Below are 26,646 nucleotides of genomic sequence, written 5' to 3' on the forward strand. Positions count from 1 at the left end.
ACCCAGCACATTCCTGAAAGATGCTCTTTATTTAAACATATATGTACAAGTAGATTCAGCTTATTTGTTCAATATTCAACATAAGGACCTTCATAAATCACTACTACTACTACAGAATGCTAAGTTATCAGAGTGAAGGTAAAGTGACAAAGAGCAACACTTTTGCTTGACAATAGTCACTAATGTCCTAAATACACTCAAACATACACAGTCTATTGTAGGCATTTACAAGAGTTGCATTCATTTCCTGGTGTTTATCATAAAAACGCAAGACTAAATTCAGAGGATGCAAGTTGTTTGTTTTCAGCAATATCCATAATAACTTATTAATTCTCAGTAGCTGATGGCTGAGACGGTGTTAGTATGGCCAATGATGTGACTCAGATTTAAAAAAAGAAGAAAAAAAGATTATCATTTTGGTTTACTCATATGCCAACACTTAAAGGGTTGTGAACCAGTAAAAACACTGCTCCAAAAGTGGGTCAAGTAGGTTAAATAAGCATTTGAGTGAAATGCAAACGTATGGACACTCCTAATATGACCCGGCTTTGTAGCAATGTTGCTGTGGCGTTTTAGTCATTTAAGTAAGTTTCATCAAGCATTTTCTGTGTTTTAAATGACCACAACAGATTTCTTGACTCTACCAAAGCTGTAAATACAGTACAGAAGATACAAACGTTTCAATTAATTGGCAAATTATTTGTCTGAACCACATGTGTTCGTCCCACCTTGGAATACTGATAAAAATTCTGGTGTTGACCCAAGTCTGACCCAAATAGCTTTCTCTCGTGTTTGATTACTTAAGAATAGGTGGGCTCTGCCAGGACAGTCTTTCAAAGAGCTGTCATATTTACTGTAGAACAGTTGGGGGATGGTTTTTCTGAGGCAGGCGTGCACTGCTTCCCCATGTTCCTGTTTTCTTCCAGATATGTTTTAATTTCTCCATGTACTCTAAACACAAGGGACATAATATTTTGTGTTAGAAAGTTGTATAACATTACTGTCATGTCTTGTGTTTAAATCAGTGCTTGAACATGAGGCAGTGGAACACTTCAGCCTCCATTAGTCATTAACGCATGAGAGAACACCATTTTGATAAAACGTAGTTGTGGGTCTCCTGAAAGTGAAATAGGTTCACTGGTTGATATTAAAGGGCTGAAATGGAAGAATACCCAGCGTCAAACATATTGAGACGATAACGGATGTTTTTTTTCCTGTCAAACATTGAACTCCAGCATTAATACTTCACTTTGGGGACATTGTGCTTGTAGTTCGGTAAATGCTTTGACTGTATATCGACCACATTATTATTGACCATATTTGACCCTCTACAGTTCCTTTTCCCTTAACGTACACTGTGGACAAGTGTCTTCTCTTACAGAAGGTCCTTTATTCTTAGGTTTCCCTCAAGCACTGATCAGGGATCAGCTCCGGGCTGAAACTTAATCTGCGTCTCAATTACGAACCTGATTCCTTATCGGTTTTGAGGGGAAAACGCAGTTAATCAAAGTTTTGAGTCACAGGAAGTGATGTATGGCATGTTATGTGATGCGAGTGTGTTGATTCTGACACGGGGAGGTGGTCATAGAGAGGTCTGTGTCGATTACATGATGGCACACTGGGTGGCTCCGCAGCAATCCTTGATGATGGCCACTCCTGACTTGGTGATGGATGGTTTGTTGGGAGGCGGCTCTGGGATTTGTCTCTTAGGCTTTGGAGGACCTTGCCATAAAGAAAGGAAAAAGAGATCACACCATGAAAGTGAACAATACTCCCACCCCTCTGACTGTGTAGTTGTTTTGATTGTTTTTCTTCACTCACTTTGTGTGGCTTTGAGCTTCTTCTCCAGCGGCACCAGCTTCAGTCTCAGGTACTCGGCCATCTCCTTGTCCTCCTCTTGCTCCCTACACAAAGATGTTCACAGTCAGCTCTTTGAATACAGTGCAATCAGTACAGGGGGGATTTAAGTCCCTGAATATATTTTACTTTATGTACCTGAACTGCAGTTAATGGGCCTTTTTCACAGAAGACGTTTTGGCATGTCACAGTAGGAAAGCACAGGTGTATAAAATAAAATGATGGCTGAATTCAATTTAGGGGTTTAGATTTCCGGTGTATGCTGGCTCACTGTCATGAGTTACTGGCACACTCGAATAGAGTGGGGGGGCGGGGGGGCATGCCAGTGCGGTAGGAGGGTTCTGGTTATGGAGGGCTTTGTGAGTAGAAGGAATTTTATTAATGGATTATGGATGGATTTGGTGGAGATGTAGAGCTGGACATCGTCGGCATAGCAGTGGGCATGACGGCGTGTGATATTGGCAAGGGGGAAGCATGTAGAGGATGAACAGGAGAGGACTGATCACCGAACCCTGGGGAACGCCTTGAGACAGAAGAACGGGAGAGGAGGTGCAGTTGTTTCTGAACTGTTCATGGTGTGATTTATATTGCAATGATCTGTACCAAACAAATATTTTTTTCTTGATTCTATAGAATACGAATAATTAATCAGGATGGTTTTCTAACACATAACAAATATCGCGCCCACCTGTGATTTGGATATTGCTTAAATCTTTTTCGTGTTTTCGATAAAATTAAGATTAATTGTGCAACACTAGTCCAGACTGAAACATCTAAATAACATCTCTAATGTGGTACAGATATTTCCATGGTCCCCAGGAGATGAATCGCAAGGATTTTGATGATCCTGAGTTTTGCTCTAACAACAACACGGCTAACACAGATTTTTTTTAATTAAATGTCTTTAACTATTGGATTTCAGGGTTGATTGTAACAACTTTGCTGATACCTGCACTTCTTATCGAGTACCATCCTCAGGTCAAAATTTTAATCTGTTTTAGGCTACCATGCTAACACACTCAACTAAGGAGAGCATGGTAAACATTATGTGTAGATGGTTGAGTTGGGAGCGTTCCTATGTTCCCCAGGTCCCTTTTTGATGTTCCGTGCTTTTCCCAAAAAGGTTCTATGTATAGGATCCTTTTAAGGTAAAAGGGATGACCCGGTTGAGTTCAGGCATTGACCTTAAATGTGTAGGGTCAAGATTGTCCATTGTTCAGGGGATAGGACCTGAATGGAGCAGGCTTCCAGTACGGATCAGGTAGGGACAAGCATGTTAGCGTAGCCATTGTGAACGTTGACATTTAGGGCGCACTCACACTGTCCTTCCGCACCGGGCCAAAACCGTTTTTTCAGCTAAAGCCTAGTGCGTTTGAGCAGTGTAAGTACCCTAAAGCCCGGGTCGCGGTGCGGAAGGACAGTGTGAGTGCGCCCTTAGCTGAAAGCACAGCTGCACAGCCTCACAGAGCTGCCGAGTCTTGTTCAAAGACTGAAATGGGTTTATCTTTCAGAAAAACTGGTGCTCAGACTTATTGAGTGTAATGATAAAACACAAGGAGCACAAACTAGGGCTACATGCGGCTTTGATTTTGACCGCATATCACAATGTTAAAGCCTTGGGGACCCGGTGTGTCATAAGGATTAAACTGATTGAAACAACCCATAACATCTGATAGTCCACTTTTAAAATGAATCTTTGAAGTTGCTTAGAAATAGTTCACCATTTGCTCATCCAGTGTTTTAAACCAGCCTGTGATTTTACATAATTTAATATCGCATCTATCAGAAAGTTATCTCTGTGTCACACTCTGTGGGTTATCTGTGGGCGCACAGGAGGAGATGGGGAGGAGAAAATAACAATGCAGGGCCATGGTCATCAGTCAGTCAGCCTCCCACACAGACACACACACACACACACACACACAGCAGGCAGCGCTGTGATGATAGAGTGACCCCGTGCCCCGCCTTCAGTCAAGCTCACATTTACTCTAATGAGTCTCCTTCCCACTGTTTCTCACCCATCCTATGCCTAAGGAACAAACAGCGGATGCAGTTCAACCCAACAGTGTCTGAGTAAACAAACAGTCAGATCCCGGATATTAACTGTATCTGTGTGTGGGAGCGCTCTACCTTAATCTCTCCACCTCAGCGTCGTCGACTAGGAAATCCCTCTTCTGCACCAGTTTATGAATCTTCAGGATCAGCTCTTCTTCCCGCTGCCTGTGCTTCTTATTTTTTTCTTTCTCTGGGGGAAAGGAAGAAAGAAAGAACATGAAAGTCATAAACTAATAAATGCACGGGGGACTAGAGAGGCTAGCTGAAAATGTATCATGCTCACAGAAAATATAAATGCATGTTTTGTACATTTTGTTACTTGCAACTGACCTTAATAAGCTGACCTTACAGCAAAGTCACCTGGCTCTTAAACACTGAGTCACATCACAAACAGACCCTTAATTCTCTCATGTATAATGTATAACAAATAAGGCACTGACTTAGTTATGCAAACACTGGAGACCTCTGTTTTTTGTTTCATTTGGTGAAGGCATTTGCATTCACGCGCAGAGATCTGCGAACGCAACATCCTCTTTGCTTTGTCTCATTTTCTAACCTTCATGCTCCAAAGCACAGAAAAATACACATAAACAGTCTAAACAAAGTGTGCACATGCACGCATTCACCGCTGCAGACAGTTTGCAGAGGTAGGCAGTCTGACACTGCCGGTATCTAGGGCTAGGTGGGGGAAAAGGGTTTGAAAACGACTGCAAACATCAGCTCTTTCTTCCAAAGTGGAGCAGTGCAGCTACAGTGTGTATTCCCCCGGGGGCAGAACAATCTGAGGGGTGCATAGCTGCAGCCGTGGATGCATTCAGGCTACGGCGTATAAATCCCAGTGTCAGGGGAGAGCAGGGTTTGTCACATGACTCTCATTGTGCTGGAGTGGAGTAATGGGATGCCAGAATGCCCAGCAACTGCATACATGAGGCCCCAGTGGCTCATGGGAATGTCAGTGAGGGTCAGTTTGTGTGTGATCTGTAATCCTAAATGCATAAAGGGCGGACAGAATAATAGGAACACTTAATTATATAATACGACGTCCTGAGAGGCCTTGTTTTCTGGGTATTTGAGGGAAGTTTTTATTCCACAATTACATACAAAATAACTGGATGTTTTATGGGTATATCCAAGTCATTTTTATCATTTATACACTATTTAAATGTTGCTACTTGTCGACCAACAAAAGTAAATAAATAAAATATTTAGTATTTCTCATGTATCATTTTATTTCTGGCCTTTTGGAAAAAAAGATTGAATTGAACGATAAAACTTTCCCTTTTTTCTGCTACTGAGGACGTGTGATACGGGCGAAAGCTCCTGAACAAGTGCATAAGTGGACTTTAGAGGCCTTTGCACACCAACTACATATTTCTCATCCGAAATTGTTGCATGTTTAAAAATGTGTGAACGGAAATTTGCATTACCATACCAACATTATTCAAACAAAAGCTTCATAAGATTAGGATTTTGATACATTATCAGGTGTTGCTGTTATTTTGTCCTCACTCTGTACATTGCAGGGCTGTCTAGTGGTTAAAAAACTCCCTGTGATTGACAGTCCGCTGATTGGTTTCCCAAAACATGTCTTGTTGCCATGTGTGTGTGTCCTTGAACAGGACACCAGCTCCTCCTGCTCGCACACACTGTTGCTATGCACTCTGTATGCAACGCTTCATGTATGCGTTACTGAACCGCTTCAACACATTCTCGCTGCATTTCAGATACGCACGACACTGAAACTGTGAAGTAAAACCAACATTTGATTCTGTACTCTCTCCCATGAACACAACATAAAAGCATCCAGGGAAGTAAAAATGAGTGATCACTGAAATTCATTTTGGGCAGTGATGATACGTGCGTGCGTGCGTGCGTGCGTGCGTGCGTGCGTGCGTGCGTGCGTGCGTGTGTGCGTGTAGGATTATCTCTGGCTCATAACTCAACCACGTCCCTGAGATTTACGATCAATCCTGCAAAGTTTAGCATAATGATACTTCCTATGAATCAAGATGATGCCTGCTGAGGTTATGAAACTCCGGTGAACTGCAAACAGAAGCACTTTCTGCCAAAACTTCTATTTTTGGCCATGTCTAAACAAGAAGAGTGGACAGTTTTGCGCACAGTGGATCGTTTTTGAGAGGTTTATTCCCTGATATGCTTGCAGCTGTGTGTGTGTGTGTGTGTGTGTGTGTGTGTGTGTGTGTGTGTGTGTGTGTGTGTGTGTGTGTGTGTGTGTGTGTGTGTGTGTGTGTGTGTGTGTGTGTGTGTGTGTGTGTGTGTGTGTGTGTGTGTGTGTGTGTGTGTGTGTGTGTGTGTGTGTGTGTGTGTGTGTGTGTGTGTGTGTGTGTGTGGTACCTGGTACTGTGACAATCTGTCTCAGCTCCTGCTTTAAACTCATGATGTCTTTGCAGAGCTGAATGTCATCCATCCTAGAGAAAGAAACAGGGAAGAAAACAGTAAATCACAGGCTTCCATAAAATAAAGAACAACTGATATTATCGGCTGCTTCCACTTGAAGCTTTATCTGATTGGGATGATGTTGGGCAGGACGCATTGTGGAGTGAAACCTGGAAGAAAAGCAGACACGGCTTAAAATCTTCAGAAGATCGAGGCACCAATTATGTTCAAGTGGAAAATTCTGTCAATTTCCAAAAGCAAAGATATATGTTTTTATTATTATTATACTTAACACAGATGAACTGAAACCTCCCAGCTAGGGCTGGTGAAAATATGATTCAATTTGTTATCTCTTAACCCAATAATTCCCAGGCTTCCACACAAATGAACACATCAATAGCTCTGATCCTGACAAACAAAATGAGCTATCACATGTTGGTTGTTACCACAGAGATGACATTTTTTTATCACTATGGTTACAACCCCCTCCAAGCAACATGTGCACATCAGAGTTTGTTTCTTTGATGGAGACATAGGACTCTCAGTTTTCACCCTGTGGGTGTTAATAAAAGACGTAAGATGATTTTACTTATTACTTGGATTCCATTCAGCTGTGAGACCTTCACAATTCTAAGAAATGTATTTTGTAACTGGCTGAAACTTACTTCCACGTGTGCCAAATATCATGAATCTTACATGGAATTAGTAACTTCAAATATTTCTTCTTCAATAATGTAATTAATGGACTAATAGCTACAAGGTGAATCAACAAAAGGCTGTTTTTGGCCTTGGACTGAAAGGGTTTTTTATGAATAGCACACCAGTTTGTCATTTCGCATGGTATCAAAACACTTTTTTTGCTTTTTCATGTGTCATTTTACGCCATAGTTGCACTATCTGTAAACCCATCTGCGTCAATATCACATGCTCAGAGCAACTGCTCCGGAAGTTAGATTCGACCTACACGTGTAAGGACCACACCTCAACCATGTCACTTCCTGCGTTTTCCTCATAAATACCGGCCTAACCCACTCGTGCCACTCTCATATTCTGCGCCCCTCCCTCCCGCCCTCTTATTTTCTTCCTCTCCTCATGCCCAGGTGCTGGGATTCCCTATCAAAGCCTTCCCACAACGCATTCGCCAAAGCAAACTAGCTATACGTTGTTAAAACCTTGCACACTAATTATGTTTTCTTTTAATAAATCGTTTAAGCCATCATGTTGATGGTGTGGTCCTCGCTAGTGTAAGGGGTAGAATGGAACCCCGACTGGGTGATGCAGATTTGATTGACATAGTCATTCAGAGCAGAACTGCGTCGATAGCAGTTGTCTAATATAAAACTAGAGTAGGTCTATCCGTGTAATAATCTCTTGGAATACATCCGTGTGAGTTGAAAAAGTGGCGTGCTATTCATGTGCAAAAGCATTAAATCCTCCCATTTGTAAACCTGAGAGGAAATGTTTGGCATGTGTGCCTAATAAATCACTGCAACGATTAATCAACCGTCCCATTGATTGAATAAATGATTAGTCGACAAATCATTTTAACGCTAATCCCTGCTGCTGCGCTGTCAAATCCACTCTTGTTCTTGTCATTAAGAAATCACAGCCTCGGGCCCAGATGTGCCACCCGTCAGTCGAGTGTGTGCAGATGGAAAACATGCAACATAAATCAATCCAGCCCCCCTGAACACCTGACGTCTCACCCACGGGACCTCCACATTTCTCCCCCTTCTTCCTGTATCCCCCCCCCCCCCCCTTTCTCTCTCGCTCTCTCTCTCTCTCTCTCTCTCCTTCTCTCTCCTGCGGAGCAGTGACAGCTTCCACAGATATAATTCTGTCTGTGAAATATCAGGCCGATGACTCATCCACAGCCTCCTCCTCCTCCTCTCTCTGTATTTATCCCTGTTTCTCTGTTTTACACTTCCCTCCTCTTTCTCTCTCTCCCCCGTTGACCTCTCCCTTCAGCTCCTTTCTCCTCCTCTCTCTGTTTTTCTCCCTCTTTCTGCCTTGTGTTTCACTCTCTCAGTGCTATCTGTGGATTCCAGCAGCTTCTGCACTCCATGCATTCCATCTGCGTGTGTGCGCGTGTGCGTGTGTGCGTGTGTGTGTGTGTGTGTGTGTGTGTGTGTGTGTGTGTGTGTGTGTGTGTGTGTGTGTGTGTGTGTGTGTGTATGAGTCACAGAGCCTGACAACAGAGACGGTAGCAATAAGCGGCGTGGCAGCCTAATGAAGCCTTTCAAGTGGGCGTGTGAATTAACATTATCAACTTAGTGAGCTCTCTAAGACGTGTATCAGCTTCATCCGACACGTCAACCATCACGCCGCAGATGTTCGAGGGACAATAACCCACAAAATACACAGTATGTTGCAAAGCTGAGTAAGTAATTACTTCTGCCCGCTTTACAAAATCTAAAAGTGTACAAGCACTGAATGACAGGATGTGGAGATTCTCTTTTAAGTCGGCTCTCTCTCTCTCCACCTCTCTCTCTCTCCCTCTCTCTCTCTCTCTCTCCACCTCTCTCTCTCTCCCTCTCTCTCTCTCTCTCTCTCTCTCTCTTTCTCCCTCTGTATGTTGCACATTGGAACACCATGAAGAGACTATTATTGTGAAAGGGTTTTTACCCAAAATTTGCCCTGTTTGTGAATCCAATAGTTGCAGCCCTGTCTGTATTGAACAATACAATGAGACACCCGATTGTTACTGTGCAAAATGTTCTGCTACAGTATTAAACTAAATTTGTCTGATCAGTTTTTCCACATCCATGTTGTCGTGCCCCATAAGAAAGCACAGACACAACATTCCCATGAAGGCTGCAACGGTTTAGTCAGAGAGGAACTAAATACAGCATGTCATCTGAAACACGACCCATAATCCTTGAAGCTGATGATGATGATGATGATGATGATGATGAGCCAGTGACTTCATCATGGTGACTCACTCTAGCTGTTATTGGCATGTACAGTCCTCTGCATAATCAATGGGCAAATGTGCTGCCTCTCTGTATCAAACAGCCTTAAAACAGCCAACTTATGTCACACGGAAAGCTCACTTGAACGTCTTTGCAGTGTGTCATGAGAGTGTCAACACAGAAAACCTCATTATCCACTCAAGGACAGCCGCAGGAGTTGCTGTGACACCGTATCGATTGAATTTATGTCACACTCTATCTCGTCTGTGTTAGAAAAACACAGAAATTGACAGTCCGGCAACTCACATGAAGCGCAGCTCTGATTCCCGGCGTACCAGGACCTCTCGCAGGCGCTGGATACGAGCCATCTCCACCTCGATCTCCTCGGGAGCCATGGTGCTCTCTGCCATGGATACATCTGAATGACCTGGGAGGTGAGGGGGGGGAAGGCAGGGATGAGTCAATATTAATAAGGAGGTATAAAAAAAGATAGGAGGGAAACAGGAGGCTTTAAAAGCAGGGGAGGGCAGGAGACACATCCAAGTGGTGACTGTTTTTCTCTACAATCTCCCTACACATGACCAAATTAGAGATTCCAGTGCAAATCCTTTATCTTATTATTTTTTTCTTTGATATTATGTTACAAAGTCATCGACAAGTCCCTAATTTCTCTCTTTTTAATCACAGAAGACTTTCTCACGGTGTCAGCGTCTCTGCGAACACATTTCTCACCTCGGCTCCCTGTGACGTGTCATCTCACATCAGCCAAGAACATGATATTTGGAGAGAAAGCAGCATGTGTAATTAAGAGAGCTGATTTGCATTTTAAAGGCACAGCAGAGCCTTAGGAATAAAATGACTGCTCTCCATTAAAGGGCTTCAATCACTGATGATGCAACATGAAGAAAAGCAGGATTTAAGGATTTAATACAGAGATCCTTTTACAAAAGCAGAGAGTTGTTTTAAAAAAAAAGAAAATTCATACCGACATGGATCAAAGACCTGCTGTGGCCTGTGGCTGATTGGGTCATTCCTCCCTGACCTCACACTCTCCATATCTGCCAATAACAAACACTAACAACACTGACCAAACACTTATTGCACAGATCAATGCACTGACCACTGCAAATGCTGATGTTTCTTTTGCAACAGACTGACCTTAAAACATACAAGCAACTACATGTATCTTGATTTGCAGATACAAATATATTCCATAAGTGTGGAACTGAGGGAGTTATTAGCATGTTGTCCTCTTAAGTATCTTTTTGTTGCATGCCATCAATCTATGTTTCTCCCAGTAATCCCACCTGTCTCCACAACAAGTCACTGAAGAAGCCAGTGTTACATGTGAAGATCCGTTTTTACATCACGAGTAGTACCACTCAGTCTATGAAAACAGTTGTATAATGTCTTCTGTTGCTCTGGAAGGAGCTTTATTAAGTTTTAAAAAATAATGGATGTTAACCAGACAGGGAGGGACAGCTTGCATTATGGGAAGTGCAGGGTGCAGGGTTATTGGGGATGTGACCCAAGTCTGGATATCCTAAATTTTGACTTCATTCTAAGCCCCCCATTATGGAGTTGTTACACTTACTCGCTGGAGTGCGCCTTTTTAACGTATTATGCAGTACTACAATACAATGATACCGCCACTCACATGTCAAACTTCACCTGCTGTCAGTGTCCTGTAGAAACAACTGGGCGCCAAGGAGCAATCCTTTCCCATCCATGACCCCACCCTTTTCTCGTTGTTTCTGTTATTATAAGTGTGATCATGTAGTTTTATTGTCTGATTCTATTACTGTTTTTTGTTTTCTTATTGTTTGATTTTGTAAGGTGACCTTGAGTGTTCAGAAAGGCCCCTATAAATAAAATGAATTATTATTATTATTATTATTATCATTATTGATTTATAAGCTTATTCTTTTCTTTATTTTATTTAATGTCTAGTCCTTAATGTCAGAAAAGAATGAACAATGTCCATTACAATTCCCCAGAGTCCAAGGTGATGTCTTTGAACGTCTTGTGTCATCCCAGCAACTGTCCAAAACCCAAAGACATTCAGTTTATATCAGAATGCAAGCAAGTATTTACATCTGAGAGGCTGGAATCTGAGTATTTTTTCCTTTAATGCTTATTTTATTGTTAATATCCATATGGATAGTCTTCAGACACCTGAATAAACAAACTATTTGCATCTTACATCCAGATCTGTCAAATGTGACACATGACCTGTTTCCACAGCTTGTCTTGTAACAAGAGGATTGGATCAGCTCCTCGTCCTCCTGCAGCAACATAAACTGCAGTCTGCGCTTGTGGTGCGCTTCATGGATGCTTGCTGAGGACGGAGCTGACTCACCACAGCAGACAGAAGTCTGCACAGGAGGGCTCCGTTTGTTTGTGCCTCGCTGATGTTGAATCATCACCCGATGTGTCTGCCGACAAGGGAAGCTGACGCCAAAATCAAACTTCATATCTGCAGCACGATAGGACTCACGGCAGGGGCTTTCTCTCTGCATCTTGTTTTTCTTTGCACACTCCAGCCACATGATTACCATCAATAAGACCAGGATGCATTAAGTCCCAACTGGTGGCAAAGTGCCAGCTCAATAATATCTTAACAGCTCTCTCTCCTCTGAGCAAGCTGCTCCGACAAACTCAGCATCACACTGTACATTTCCCTATAAAGGATGATCTTATCTTATCTTATCTTATCAAAGACAATACAAGGAACAAACAACTTCAACACTTCCTAATTAAAAGCAGCTTGTCCAGCAGGGACAGGTGAAGTTTGACACAAGCGACCCTTGTCGTCACGTCACTTGTCTCCTCATACATATAATCAGTGTACATCACGATTAGGATTTAATGAGGAATAAAGCCTGGAGAGCCTGGATTGTGTGTGGTGCCGCGGCCACATGGGGCTCAATAACACCCATTTGAAATGACGTCCAATGCATATGCCCCTGACACATCCTGCAGTCACACTGCTGACGCTGGTGCTGCTGCCTCTGGACCACACTCCCCTCTCCAAAACATAAGGAGCATAAAACAGAAACACAGAGGTTTGTTTGTGGTAGACAGAGAGAGAGAGAGAGAGGGAGAGAGAGAGCAATGGCTGGATCTGTGTCTAAAAATATCCACTGCATTTTTTCTTCCTCCCTGACTTCTTCTGGAAGTTTCGTCACACCCTGCTCTCCTGTGATGGGTTATCGTCAGTGGAACCTGAGGAGGACATTATCACTTTGTTGCTGCTGTCAACACATGCATCATTCATCGTCCGTCATGGCTTGGGATTCAATAACAGGATAAAATAGACAAACCGTGTTTGTTTCGACTTTATGGTCACTTTTGCGGCTCGTGGTGTTTTTTACAGCTGACACAAGTCAATCAACAGTAAAATAATCGTCATGCATCGAGCAAAATGCAAAACATGATCTGATTCTAGCTTCTCTGAAGCCACAGTTTGGTTCTTTTCTCATTTCTTTTATATTAACTGTATATCTTGAGGTTTGGATTTAAAGAAACCAGTTTGAAAGGCATCACTTTTGGCTCTCACATCTTATTGTAGCAGCCATTTAAAGAAAACAAAAAAAAAACAGTTTCTGACGTTTTACACACCAAATGATGGATCAATAGACTGAGAAGATTATTGTTAATTGCAGCCCTAAATAGGACAAATAAAACAGATACAGGACAAAATGACAGAAGCCTCTGATTCAGTAGCTTATAGAGTTCATTAAGCTGAAACTGTATTATAGGTTCTTTATAGTAATTATGTAGGTCTTATTTAGGGCTATATTTTTGCTTTCAAAATAAAGCATTCGTTCATTTTATGAAGTGTCATTCATTTTGCCATAAACTCAAATATTCTTCTGAATGTGAAATCCGAGTGTAGCCTGTAAATCAGAGCATGCAGAGGACCAGGGTATGATTGAGTCGTCGCTGCTCCGGCACGCTTCATCAGCTCACCCTGAATCAAATCACTACAAGTTTCCAAAATGTGCCGGGCCGGCAAAAGATGTGGTGTAGCCTGCTGCTGCTGCTTGGCACACATTCATTCACAAACCGCGCGATGCCCCTGGTGTGCATGAAGGGGGGATTAATGGGCCCTTTAGCACAGAGGCAGCGCTATGGATAGCTATTTCCCAAACCTTTGTGAGTCACCTATTAACCATTTCAACGCTAGCTGCTCACTCTCTCCACATAAGGGGAATATATGCTGACGAAAAGAGAGCACTCCCTGCCGTTTCTGAACACCGGGCGCCGGTTAAACAACATACATTGTCCGTGACGCTCACCTTTGTCCGTGGTCCATGCCGTTTCCGACACGGCGCCGTAGCTCCTGAGCGCGCGCTCGGTGTCCGAAATAGATTTCTTCAGTTCCATGTCGGTGGAGTGCCCGCGCGCCGAAACCAGGAAACAACGAGTCTCTCGGCTAAATCTACACGACCCCTCCTGTGTGCGTCCCTCCAGATAGCGCAGTTTCACCCGGTGACAAGGCTCCAGCAACCCGAGACGTCGAGCATCTTTATTCAAGCTTCCAAGTCCCTCGACGTGTGGATGGAGAAGAGGATGCAGGGAGCATGCGCAGTGCAGGCAGGGATGTGAAGACTTGGGGAGACACCCACTGGCACCGAGATGACGTTCAAAAATAAAACAGAGTTTTTATTGTCAGCCTGTTCAAGAGTGTGTTTTCAGTGTGCCCGTGGCGAAGCCTCTGAAGCATTTTGCCTCTGAGGTTTACCTCTGGTTGTTGTTTGGCAGGCTGAAATAGTGGCAAAGGATAAGTGGCAGGTGTTTCCACATTAGGGGTTCTGGTTGCATATGGCAAAATTCAAAAATGGAATCTGTCCGAGCAGTCACTTACAAATTTAGAAAAACCATTAGAAGTTTAAGAAGCACAGAGAGATAAAACAGTGGGAATGCGGTTGTAGAGAAAAGGCACGCAGCAGCAGGCAGGCCTTTCAAAGTACATGTTGTGCTCAATATATTCCCACAAGAGATAGAGACTGAGCTGCAGTTGCATCTAAATAAGAATGAGTAATTTTCCTGTCTGAACACAAGCCTAAACACACCCAGGATGCACCAAAATATCACAGGTGTATTTCAGATCAAATGTGAGCAAAAGAAGAAAACAGCAGGTCTATCATAATTCTATAGACCTTTTCAAAGATGTAAACATAAACTTTCTAAATGTGCCCTTGTTTATTTCCTGTTGCAGTGAATGTGAATGGCATCAACTGACAAGAAGTTAACAAGGTAGGCTGTTGCCTAGCAATGCAATTCCGTCTTTAGGATCAAGCGTGTCGCCCAAGGTCAGAAATAACTTAATTTATTTTGCGTTGCTACGTAAATGCTCAGTAAACACACGATGAGTCAATGAGATGTTGTCAGTTTATTCAGTGATGTACATTATGTATCCTTACAACCGTGCAAAATGGGATCAAATCCTAAATTAAATACATTTAAAAATAAGTATTGTTCTTTGTGATATCAACGATAGAACCAATCAAATAGAGACAGAAATGTCCGACTGTGCTAAAGTAGTGTACAAATCTAATCTTCAGTTGCTGAAATGAACAAAGAGAATATTCATTGAATTTATCTTTAGGTTCCAGTGTAGCATATCTACAAATAACAATTAGAAACAAACACTAACAACAAGTTATTATACTTAAGGATGCAAGTGAAAAGATGTCTGATAAAATGGATCAAACAGCTGCACTGATCACATTGCGTCTCTGTACCCTATTCAAACACCGTGTTATTATTAATGTTATTCAAAGCATCAATTCAGTTCTGTGAGACGGATCAAAAAATGTAATCACACAGCGTTTCTTAGTGTACTTCAAAATAAAAATTAAAAATAGACACTCGTGGGAAGTGTTTCACATGTTTTGGTTTGTTTTTTGTGTTAATTATCTTGAGACAGAAGAGAGGAGTTTGCCCTAAACCTTTTAAATTCTATATATAGCAATAACAGTCTGCTCTTCTACTGAGCTATTTATAAAAATGACCTCTATAGGAAACTGCTTGGCGGAAGCAGCTGACGTTCAAGAGTCACTGCAGGGGAGGAAACCGCTAAAGTAACACTTTGACTAAGAGGTAAAATTTTAAAAACTTGTAGGAACATTAGGAAATGTTAGAGAGATATAACAGAGAGCACTCCACAGTATCACATTAACATAAAGTACGACAACAGGCAGGCAGCATGTTCACATTCAAGTAAATGGATGTTTGAAACGACCTTCGTCAATCATTATAAGACAAACTCAAAGTCATCTTCAGTAGTAACTCATTGCCACAATATGTAGATGTAAAGGTAAATGCATATTGAGATATGTTTCAATGTTTTAAAGTGTGTTTTAAAAAAAAATATATAACAGATTATTGGTACCTGTGTACATGTGCACTTCTTGTACCAGAGTGTAAACTGGAACCAAAGCAGATAGTTCTTAGAGATCAGGCACAGATAACAGTATTAGCATTTGTGCTAATAAAGAGAGAGTGATGTTTAAATGTTAAGAAATCTTTCCAACTATATGAAGTTAAAAATATAAGCTAATAAATTAGCTGCCACTCCACACTGTGGAAACAAGTTGTAACGAGGCTTGGACCTGCTTGAACCCAGCAATGATATTTTGAAAGGGCGTTTCGTCACAACTTAACAGTCCGATATCCTTAAAGTGTAATTCCGGTGCAAAATCATCCCATGTGCTTTTTCGGCACTTACATACATCAAATAAGCCATCGAGAAAACGGCTTTTTTAACCACTAATATTGCTCAAAATAACACCAAACCTCTGCAGTAGCATGATAAGAGTCCTTACACATAATACGAAGCACTTACCTACTGGCCCCTGTACCAGCTCCTCTCATAGTAAAGTCCATTCAAGTCGATTTACCAAAGTCAGTCCAAAAGGAAGGAGCCCATTGGTGCTTTGTTTTATGTGTAGGGATACTTATCATGCTACTGCAGAGGTTTGGTGTTATTTGGTGAGGTTTGGTGAGCAGTATTAGTGGTTAAAAAAGACGTTTTAATGCCTTCACCGTAATTCCCCGAGCTAATCAGTGTTAGCCACGTCCGGCTGTTAGCGACTCTGCTGGATTTCTCCGTTAATAGTTTATACACGAAAAAAACTATCTCTCTGGCTTATTTGATGTATGTAAGTGCTGAAAAAGACCATGGGATGATTATGCGCTGGAATTACACTTTAAGCATGGTAGAATTGAATAAAAACAAAACCCGATGAAATATAGCACAACGATGGTTCACCGTGGGATTGGAAAGTAGCACTGAATCACACGTTCCCACTGAGGTGATGTGCTGTGTGCATATTGATAAAAACATTCCATTTGCTGAACAGTCAAAGCACCTTAGAGTGTCATTTTTAGTTCAACCCCAGTGAGACTTTGAACCCTGGCAGTGATAGTGTTACATCACCCACAGACTGGGTGTGGACTGCCATCCACTGAACCGACTGTCTCCTGTTCAGACCACTTTCTGTTTGCGTTTTGCCCCCTCTCCATTACAACCACTAATGCTACATACTTCAGTTCTGAGTAGGTTTAGAGGCTACTGGTCCCTCTTTGGATGCATCTGTCTTGTCCTTGGAGTCTTCTTTCTCCTTTGTGGACTCTGCTTCTTCCTCTTTAGAAGGGAACATCCACGCCAGAGCAGCACCAGCTGTGCCGTCGCCGCTCTGACGTGAGAAGCAGAGGAAGGTGGCCCAGACGAAGGCACAGCAGCCGGTGAAGGTGGTCCGCACGTACAGAGGCACCAAGGAAAAGTTCAGAAACTAAAGGAAGACAGATAAAGATTAGAGTATCTTTACATCATGATACTGGTATATTACATGATCATCAATCAATCAATCAATTATTCAGATTAATTATCGTGTAGTAGTTTCTAAAAAAAAATAAATACTAGGCACGTATTGTTGTGAGAAGTCATAAAGACTTATTTAAACTACAGTATTTAGCCCTGAGTTTGTACGTTTTGTTTACTATGATACTTGGGATAGGTCTAATAATAATTCAAGGGTCGTCTTTTAAAATGTATCACATATTAACAGCTACTGAAATCCATGGAAGATGAGGAAATTGAATATTTTATTGTGAAGAAAATCTATACTTAATGAGGCTATGATGAGGCTGTGAGGTGAGATTGAAAGCTCATTATCATAAGCAAGGGTCCAGAATTAACATCTTTGCCTGGGAGATGTCAATATTTACCTGCATAAATGGCCAGAACATCAGCCCCGTCTGAAAAGAGAGACAAACAGAAAGAACGTGATATTGTGTGATTTCAGATGTTTTAAAAGACTTAATAACTAGCTAAAAAATTAACAAACAAACTAACCAATCAAGACAGAGGTAGGCCCTCGACCACCAGGAGGCTGGTGGCTTTGACAAGAACATAAACTTAAACAGGGCTGTTTGAAGGTATAGTAAAGTGGTGAAGATATTCTAAATAAAGTGTACACTTAAACTGGTATTGCTCTTTTTTTAGGCGGGCCGTTTTTAGGTGGCTAAAATACATTTAGAGTGCCACCCCATCCACGACAGTACATTGCTTGGCTTCTGTGCCACTCCCAGAACCCGCTACTGTCTGACGACAATTAAGCAAAGGCTAATTTTTTGGTCTTTTTTCGTGTAGCCAGCGTACATCCGGGCTAAGACTTCCTTTTCCAATTCATTGTTTATGGTCCGATTAGTAACTGACACAAGAGACGCAAGAATGGCGTTGGAGTTGAGAGACGGCGTCTCTATAAACAGATATCTGCATATGAATGCAGATAAATAATAACTAAAAACAAATGAAAAGATAAATTGTCGTCAGATAATAGCCAATAAGTTCTGTGATTTCTTTCTGCCTCCTTTGCTCTCCACACAGATTGTTTACCTGCATACAACCAAAGCATGCTCAAACATGATTGGTAATTAAATACTACTATTTCTACTGTGGATAATACACTGACTGACCTACCTTACTTTACACAACCCCACTATCCCTTTAACTGTCACAACATATCATAGTTTGCACTACATTTTAGACGTGAGCACTTGCAGGTGCGAGCTAAAACAACATGCTGTGACAGCCCGTCTCTGCTCCGACTCACCTTATATGTATTCAGGAATTTTTCTCTCCAGTCTTCAAAGATGTCGTCTTTGCCCTCCAAGAAGCTAACACCTGTGTGAAAAACAAGAAAAATGACAGTTCGCTCTCTGTGTCAGGTTTATAGAAAGTGTAAGTGGACTATAACACAGTATGTATGTATGTTTGTATGTGTCATTGGAGTGGGAAAAATAACCACTATGGCATTATGTGTATGTTCTCAAGCTGTGCTTATAAAACTTTAGCGGTACAATGGCAGCATACAATGTTTTTTATTAAGCATCAGGATTATGAGGTTTATAGTAAATGCTTATTTCAATGTAGTTTCCTGTTGTAGTTTTGCTCTTTGCTCTTATAAGATTTCCATGAGTTACTGTAAGGCTTTTATCTAGGATATTTATATACTTGTTTGTATTTGTTTGATATTTTTGTTTGCTAAAAACACATCTTTCAACTGCACTTTGTCTAAGAAGATGAACAACAACAAAAATGTAATTATATATATATATATACACACATTGCACTTATTTGCAGCTAATGCACTTTTAATCCTAGCTCTTCTGGTTTATACTCTAATGGTTGAATGCACTTATTTGGAGGTCGCTTTGGATAAAAGTGTCAGCTAGATGAGATGTAATGTAATCATATTTAAATGAAGGCCCATCTATAGTATTAACTAGGTTAGACACTACTTTTATCTCATGTAATATAATGCTAATTGTAAAGGGAGCATTCAACAGTATTGCAAGTTCTTGGCTTGACTGAGCATGTGTATTCCTTTAGTTGGGTTTAACTATTGTTATCTGCTTGGAGCATATCGTCTGTTCGGTGATGACTTTCGTGTGACCTCAGCTATAGTCAAGGTATGTTTCACATGACTAATCACTCTACAGGAGAGGAGCACTGAAAGGACCGGTTACAGATTGACAGATATACGATCTGTTTTGAGGTTAACCATTACCTCCCCGGTCGGCAGGCTGTGTGTGTGTGTGTGTGTGTGTGTGTGTGTGTGTGTGTGTGTGTGTGTGTGTGTGTGTGTGTGTGTGTGTGTGTGTGTGTGTGTGTGTGTGTGTGTGGACCTGTGTAGAAGACACTGGTAGCCAGGGGCGCCGCTGCGGTCTGGTCCAGGAGCAGCTTCCTCATCACCATCCGGACGGAGTTCCCCGGAAACCTCCGCTCCAGGAACCGCATCCAGAAGAAATTGAAGTTGCCATGGAAACTGAACGCGACGACGGCGACGTTCCGTGTGTGTCTCCAGTCCATCTCCTCCCGCCGGGAGAACCACTGGTGCACGAAGTCCCCCCCGGCGAACAGACACCCGTACAGTGTAACGTTGGTGACCCACGGAAACCGACGGACGTGTTTCAGAACCGACTGTCGCATTATTTTACAGCTACAGTTACAGTGAAACGAAATACGCTGTCAGATAAATGTAATCGTTAGGTTAATGTTAGCTAAATGTGACAAATTACACCGGCGTCACCTCCGTCTGAATATCTCAGTCCGCGGCATCACAAACACTGTAGTCCCGTCTGGATTTGGATGGAAAAGGCTCATAAAGACTATCGACGACTGAATGTATATGTCTCTCGTATAACGAACATCGTAAAGTAATATAATTCCGGATAGGATACTTGCTTGTCATGCACCATCAGACAACCGGCACGGGACTGTCACCCTGACCGGCCGGGTCTGCTCATGCTGCGTCAAATTACTACGCCCCCTTTTACGTAACAAAACAAACCACACACAGCACAGTACTACACAACTGAAGGGCGGAGCAACACTGGAAAACTTGAGCAGCCGGTAGCTGGACCGGACAGGGCAGACGGTCCTGTAAACGTGTCAGTTTCGCCCTGTGGTCTTTGCTGTGAAAAAGTGCCATCACAAGACAGGTGAATATTTGGTGTCATGAATGGTGCTTCAATGGGGTTGATCTGCTTCAGTGAAATGAAGCCATGACCCATGATACTGTCAGTGGAAGCTATCAAAATGAGTTCCTCGGAGCGGTCAAATGTGCAACCAGCTATTGAGGTTTATGTATATATTGGTATTTTAGAGTTTACTCCTTTATATAAATATGATAACCTAAACAAACCATTTTTGATAAGAATGCCATAAGTTTGTGGCCAAGACATGTCCACAATGGAACATTTTACAACAGCAAAAAAGTGTTCTCCATGATCGACAGAATACACAATAAAGACCCTTTTCTAATGACTGAAGACATATTTGGCATTTCTGTACTAGGCTACTTGTTATAAATCAGTTGATGGCTAATCAGGTATATCGGCCCAGCCTTGGCCAGGTGTGAATAGGTAATGTGATATATGTAGCAACACCTAGTAACGATAATGTCCACCCTTTCAACTTCCTTCACTCTGAACACCAAACATAAACATGAGCCTTTCAGAGTAGACCATTTACATTTATTTAGCAACAGGTAGGCTACAGTATGTTCACAAGTTGCAACAAGTTGCACTGAATGCTTTAAGCACCTTGCAACTTTCTGTATAACACAACTGATGAAAAGGCCGTATACAGTATCTGGTGCTGTTTTCACGTTAACAGCTGCAAAGAAGACTAAACTAGTTCAATCATATTTTGTTGCATTTGACAAGAATCCAAGAGGTGGTATATTATTACACTTATGCATGCAGTTTCCTAAAACATACACAACACACACTCATGGCCAAGTACTTGGCTGGTTCCAGACCTTAGAATCCACCCGCTCCACAGAGCTGACATTTCTGTCTGATATCAGGCTACAAGTTTACAGTATGGAGACAAATATCATGTTTAGGTAGGTGCATTCAGAGAGAAGGTGCATTCAGAGAGAAGGTGCATTCAGAGAGAAAAACAAGCTTTGCTCAGCTCTTCAACAATGCAGAGCATAGCAATCAGTATCTTCTTCAGAAAGCCCACAGCATCCTCAAAGACACACCCCGGTCACTCCGTGTTTGTACTGCTACCATGTGGCAGAAGATTCGGGACAATCAGAACCAAAACAAACAGCTTCTACCCCAGAGCTGTAGCCTCCATTACCCCACATCCATCATAACAAACACTGTTATATACATACATGTTATACATGCTGCTGCTATAGCGTATTATATTATTGTTATATTATTTTGAGTCGCACTGACACCTTTCTTTTTTATCTACTGCTGCTCTTGTCTTGTTTCCTTTTATATTGTCTAAATTTCCGCCTCTTTTCACCGAGAATAGTCGAACGAAGTTTCAGTGTACATCCTGTATACTGACACTCAGACTAACTAGTTGACTGTCCACTGCACAAAGTGCCAAAATAAACATATTCTATCATTGCTGCTGTAGCAAACACCTGTAATTATTCCTCAACAGTAGGTTAGGCTTTACATTTGAGGATCATACATGTTTAACCTATTAAATACATACTGTATGCATAATTATTCAAAGCATACCTAAGGTAAGTTTTAGATTCATTTAATACCTCCCGTAAATGTATTGTGTTGTGTTTTAAGAATTAAAACTAAGGTTTGATTTCCTGGCAATAACTGACATTAACATAAACTGAATAACAAGAATATAAAGGCAAAAAAATGAAGTTTAAATTCTACACATTTGTTGGCAGTAGTAGCTGAACAATATATGCATGCAAGGTAGGAAATTAAGAGAAAAATAATGCTTTGAAAAAAGAAAGTATGTTTTTTTCAACTTGGCATAAGACAACAACATTCCTTTGATAATCAAAACAGCCAAGCATAGTAGGACACTGCAAGTTGCAGACCTTACACCACCTCACAAGAGTGTAAAAATGAACTCTTACAAGCACAAACAGAATCAGACGTACTTTCATTACTCTCCTCTGGACCAGCCAGATGAGTCAGCAGAGGGCTACCTCCATGTTAAGACACAAAAAACAGAGAACAGACAGGGTGTGAGCGGGTCACAGTGTATCCATTGAGGTGAGAGGCAAAATCATTCCTGTTCCACGTTAGGGTCCAGTGATAGACATGACTACGCAGCCCTCTCCCAGTCCCCCCTCTCAGTCCTGTGGTAGAGCTGCGGCTGACCCCCGGGGAACAGGCTGTCAGAGCTGGGGTGTTCTAAAAGGAACTGGATGGTGGTCTTCATGTGCTGGACGAAGTGCGGCGGCTCAGCCATCGGAGAGGTGGACAGGTACTGGGCATGAGAGAGAAACACCAGAGTCAAAGTCTGTATCATGTCCTGGACTGCTGCTCCACACGCACTTTGGGACAGTTTGAGACATAATACAGGTCTTGAATGGAGCAAGAAAAAAAGGTAAGTATAACAAATGATGAAGTAAATCACCCTGATAGGACTCATTACTTCCAAATCCCTTTACCTTTAAAATTGTGTCATCGTTTTGTGACAACCAGAAGGCAATATCCAGATTTGGAGACCACTTGCAAGGCCCAATTTTAACATGCCCTTGACTTGGGTCATAAATGTCTGCCATCTGCAAGAAAATAAAACAATATTTTTATTAATAATCTTTGCATTGAGATTGTGTCCCTTAAGTTTTACTTAATAAACTATCACATTATTCATTTTAGGAGAAACCGGTATTATTATTTGTATATGATTATAATCTCAGGGAAAACACTTTAAGGCAGAATGGGAAGGATTCATCTGTTGTTGCTCATAAGCACAACTTTCAAATACTTAGCTCCCGGCTAAAAACTCAACAATCCCAGATTCAACAGGTCTTGGAACAAGCTTTTTCTGCTTGGCATTTCACCTACTCGCTGCATTTATCAGAATCAGAATCAGAAATACCTTAATAATCCCAGGGGAAATCATTTTTGTTACAAAACTCCAGATATACAAACGACAAATATTATACAGATAACATATATTTGAAAAAACATATTTAAATTTAGAGAAATCAATTGGCGCTGTCTCCGCCACTTTTACAATCTGGTACCTGGTTGCCACGTTCTTATTCCCCAGAGGGCTGAGGCTAGGGGGGCTACACTACCAGAACATGCTGAAGACAGTTCAAATAACCAAGCGGTAGCTGCAGGTGTTGAAAAATGAAGCCAATGGAGAAGTGTCAAAACTGCAGTTCCTCAAGTGGCCGCTTGAGGCTAGTTCCACAACAGGGTAAAACTCCATAGACCCCATGTAAAAATCTCCAACTCTACAACATAAATAAACAGGTCTACAGCCTGGTAAAAACAGTTTTGTTCTCTACAAATAATTTCACTATTCATGACAACTGTATAGAGGGTGAATTTTATATAACTCACTTGTGGCTTAAAGTTATACGTGGCCGTGTTGAGTGACAGCGCTGTCACAGGCGGCAAGCATAGATTGCAGGCTTTATTCAGTCTGCCTCAGAATATCCAGGCTCAACCTCTTTGCCTATTTTTAAATTAGCAAGGAGTTAGGCATCATCATGTACTGTCAAGATGGGGATGACCCGAGCCCCCGACTTTCAGCTTAATTTCCGCTCTTCAGAAACCTATGGATGACATTACGGAGACTACGTGCATGTTTTATGCAGCCTATGGAAAATATGAGGAGAGGACAGGGTCTCTGCAGATACAGACCCGCCATATACTTCTAGATCATACTGTGAGTGATGACTGAGAGGGATTATTTTTGTATGGCACACTGTTTTTTCCTACTTATTCTGCCTTTGAACATGTGGTTTGTGAGTTTTTGCAATATTTTATATCTTACAGTACCTGTCCCCCGGTGAAGGTCCTCGCAGATCGCAGCTCCACTGCAGGTCCTTTATAAGTGAATGATGAAGGGAACACGTCCCCTGTTTTAACATTTACACCTGTGCAGAGCCAGACATAGACAGTCTATTAAAGGGTCACATGCCATGAAAGCACTGTTCTCACTTTATAGCATAAATCACTTACCTATTCCATAAACTACAGGCCTGTGCGTTCCATCAACAACAACGTCATTCATTTCTACAAAAAACAGAGCACAGAAGGGTTAACTAGATAAAGGTAAGATTGGTATAATATTTCTAAACAATAGTTAATCAGGTTAAAAGTCACCTGTGATGCAACATGTTTCCAGATGAATATCCTCTTTCTGTTTCTGGAACGCCGCTGTAAAAAAAGGGTAAAAATTGTTTTTCTAAGTGTTACAAAGCTCAAATGCAATTAAATAATATTACAATAAGATACAAGGTCATTTAAAAGACTATACCCAGTATGTTAAGGCTGAGTTTATGGGATGTTTTTGACTCGTCGTTGAAGCCCCCTGCAAGATGGAGCTCAAGTCTGTATAATGGAAAGCAAAGTGAAATGAAATAAAGAACATCTGGATAGGGGCACTTTATATATAAGTGTTCAGTAGTGTCCTTCGTACCTGCCCTCCTGACTGACGTTACTCAGCGACGTCACAGCTTTCACAAGGAGCGGGACTTCAGACCAGGTGCTGGAACCATCACAGTGAGCAAGGCAAACAGCTCCACTTCCTAAGAAATGATAAATAATGGCAGCCATTAAAAATGTCATTCCTATCTATAAACAGAAGCAGAGTATGGTTCACTCTAAATCTAATGAAAGGAACATTACCGGTGTGTCGCAGCACAACCAAATGGCAGGTGGTGGCATCTTCAGATCCAATTACTGAAACACAGTCTGTAATACGTAAGACAAAAAAATTATACCTGGGAGTTGGTTAGAGGCAGACACATGTTTGTGTACAATAGTGAGGGCTCATTTGTCTAGTTTTTCAAAGCAATCAGTCTCTATAATTCACATTAACGTTTGAGTGACCGGAGCAAAGAGAAGGGTCGATATGATCTGTTCCAGTCATCAGGCGTTACTTACTGTCTGCTGGTGTTGTGGCCGCAAACTCTCTTTGTTGGACATACAAGAGGCACTTTGGGTCAACGTAGACAAGTGACCTGGAGCGAAATGTTTTTGCATTTTCCTGTGAAAAAAAGAGTAAAAACAAACTGAATCACTTAGAAAAGGGCTGGGGGATTTGTTGCATTGGAATTAAGCCAGAGACTGTTTTGGGATCTTATTATTATTAGTATTATTATTATTATTATTATCATTTAACAACAATTAGACAATTTAGTTTGATAGGTGTCATAAAGATGGGAAATGTAGCCTTATATTTCAACTGATGAAAGAAAGGACTCACTGGAATGCTCTACTCATAAAAAAGAAACATAAACACCCCTTGTGTGTCTAAATTTACTTTCCATAAGTCATCAAAAGAAACGTTTGTCAGTTAAGTCAGCTATCAGGTGTCTTTTTCTTTTGTTCAGTAACTTTATCCACCACTTAAGCGCAATAATTTAATCTTGCTGCTCATTTCTGTCATATACAGTCATACATATTTTACCGTATACTTTTCCTCTACATTTAACTTATCTGATTTAACTTTCCGTGAATTTTATTCTACCTGTATTCTTACATCTACCTCTTATATATTTGACTAAGAGTTTATTGCTTACTGTTTTTTTTATACTTTCTGTATTTATTTAGCTAAGAGTGAATTGGTTATTTTTTACTGTATTTTTTTATACCTCCCTCGTGTTTTTGTAAGCTGCTGGAAACTCAATTTCCTTGCGGGAGTCATCTCAAGGGGATCAATAAAGAGAAGTCTAAGTCTTAGTTTTATTCCCATGTCTTATTCACTGTTTTGAAAAAAAGAAGAAGAAGGTTTTTATTTACAGTTAGTCACACTTCTTTAGATGTGACAAACACTTTATCTATATCTAATTTTCAATTAATTTATTTAGTTTCCTGTGTATTGCACATTTTGAATCTATTTTGTTTTCTATTGCTTTTGCACTATTTCGGCTCGAGAATGTATTTATTGTATATACTACTTCTGTAATTATTGCCCCGTGGGTAGGAGGGAATGGTATTTTCGATTTGGCACATTGACACAGAAATTGGCAATAAAGCTGACTTCACAGTTCACACCCATCCGTTCACATAGATCTAATTACCATTTAGCTTTAGCGTTCCAAACCAGTCTGTATTGGCGTGTTTACTACAGAAAAGTAAGTTAGTTTGTGGGAACAAACCTCTAAATGTGGATATGTGTCGAACAGTTCCGCTGTGGAGCTGATGCGGTCAAGTCCTCTGTTTTGAATCAACAGCGGCATTTCCTTAGGAGAGGTCCACTTTAAAACCAGCTGTTTATCATACTATTTTAGAGACCAGTCGCTTCATATGTCTGTGGCTTAATAAACCGTACTATAAACACACATAGCGCAGTTACTGCAAAACCAGGGCTGGCTCATCGGGCTGGACTTCCTGGAAAATGCTCTTCTTCTGCTGTTTCTGCGGGAAAGAGGCGCGCAGC

At 41.3% G+C, this 26,646-nt stretch overlaps 3 protein-coding genes across 3 annotated transcripts; all 3 read right to left on the reverse strand.

Moving 5' to 3' along the window:
• Positions 1-255: 255 nt before the first annotated feature.
• Positions 256-9,644, reverse strand: bmerb1 (bMERB domain containing 1). Its single transcript, XM_083922903.1, has 6 exons — positions 9,528-9,644; positions 6,268-6,341; positions 3,988-4,102; positions 1,822-1,904; positions 1,608-1,722; positions 256-951 (listed from the first exon to the last, which is right to left on the reverse strand). The coding sequence occupies exons 1-6, from the start codon at positions 9,629-9,631 to the stop codon at positions 834-836; spliced, it is 609 nt and encodes a 202-aa protein (XP_083779029.1). The 5' UTR covers positions 9,632-9,644; the 3' UTR covers positions 256-833.
• Positions 9,645-16,777: 7,133 nt separating this feature from the next.
• LOC310956511 (mpv17-like protein) lies at positions 16,778-19,819 on the reverse strand (the record flags this gene model as incomplete). Its single annotated transcript, XM_083926759.1, has 4 exons — positions 19,422-19,819; positions 18,347-18,417; positions 17,460-17,489; positions 16,778-17,023 (listed from the first exon to the last, which is right to left on the reverse strand). The coding sequence occupies exons 1-4, from the start codon at positions 19,723-19,725 to the stop codon at positions 16,778-16,780; spliced, it is 651 nt and encodes a 216-aa protein (XP_083782885.1). The 5' UTR covers positions 19,726-19,819.
• A 965-nt stretch (positions 19,820-20,784) lies between these two features.
• ntan1 (N-terminal asparagine amidase) lies at positions 20,785-26,580 on the reverse strand. Its single transcript, XM_083935112.1, has 10 exons — positions 26,366-26,580; positions 25,149-25,251; positions 24,891-24,956; positions 24,682-24,790; positions 24,520-24,593; positions 24,366-24,419; positions 24,222-24,275; positions 24,039-24,136; positions 22,691-22,804; positions 20,785-22,506 (listed from the first exon to the last, which is right to left on the reverse strand). The coding sequence occupies exons 1-10, from the start codon at positions 26,444-26,446 to the stop codon at positions 22,342-22,344; spliced, it is 918 nt and encodes a 305-aa protein (XP_083791238.1). The 5' UTR covers positions 26,447-26,580; the 3' UTR covers positions 20,785-22,341.
• Between the last annotated feature and the right edge of the window lie 66 nt (positions 26,581-26,646).

The sequence above is a fragment of the Echiichthys vipera genome (assembly GCF_963691815.1).
Source record: "Echiichthys vipera genome assembly, chromosome: 2".
Taxonomy (NCBI): Eukaryota; Metazoa; Chordata; class Actinopteri; order Perciformes; family Trachinidae; genus Echiichthys; species Echiichthys vipera.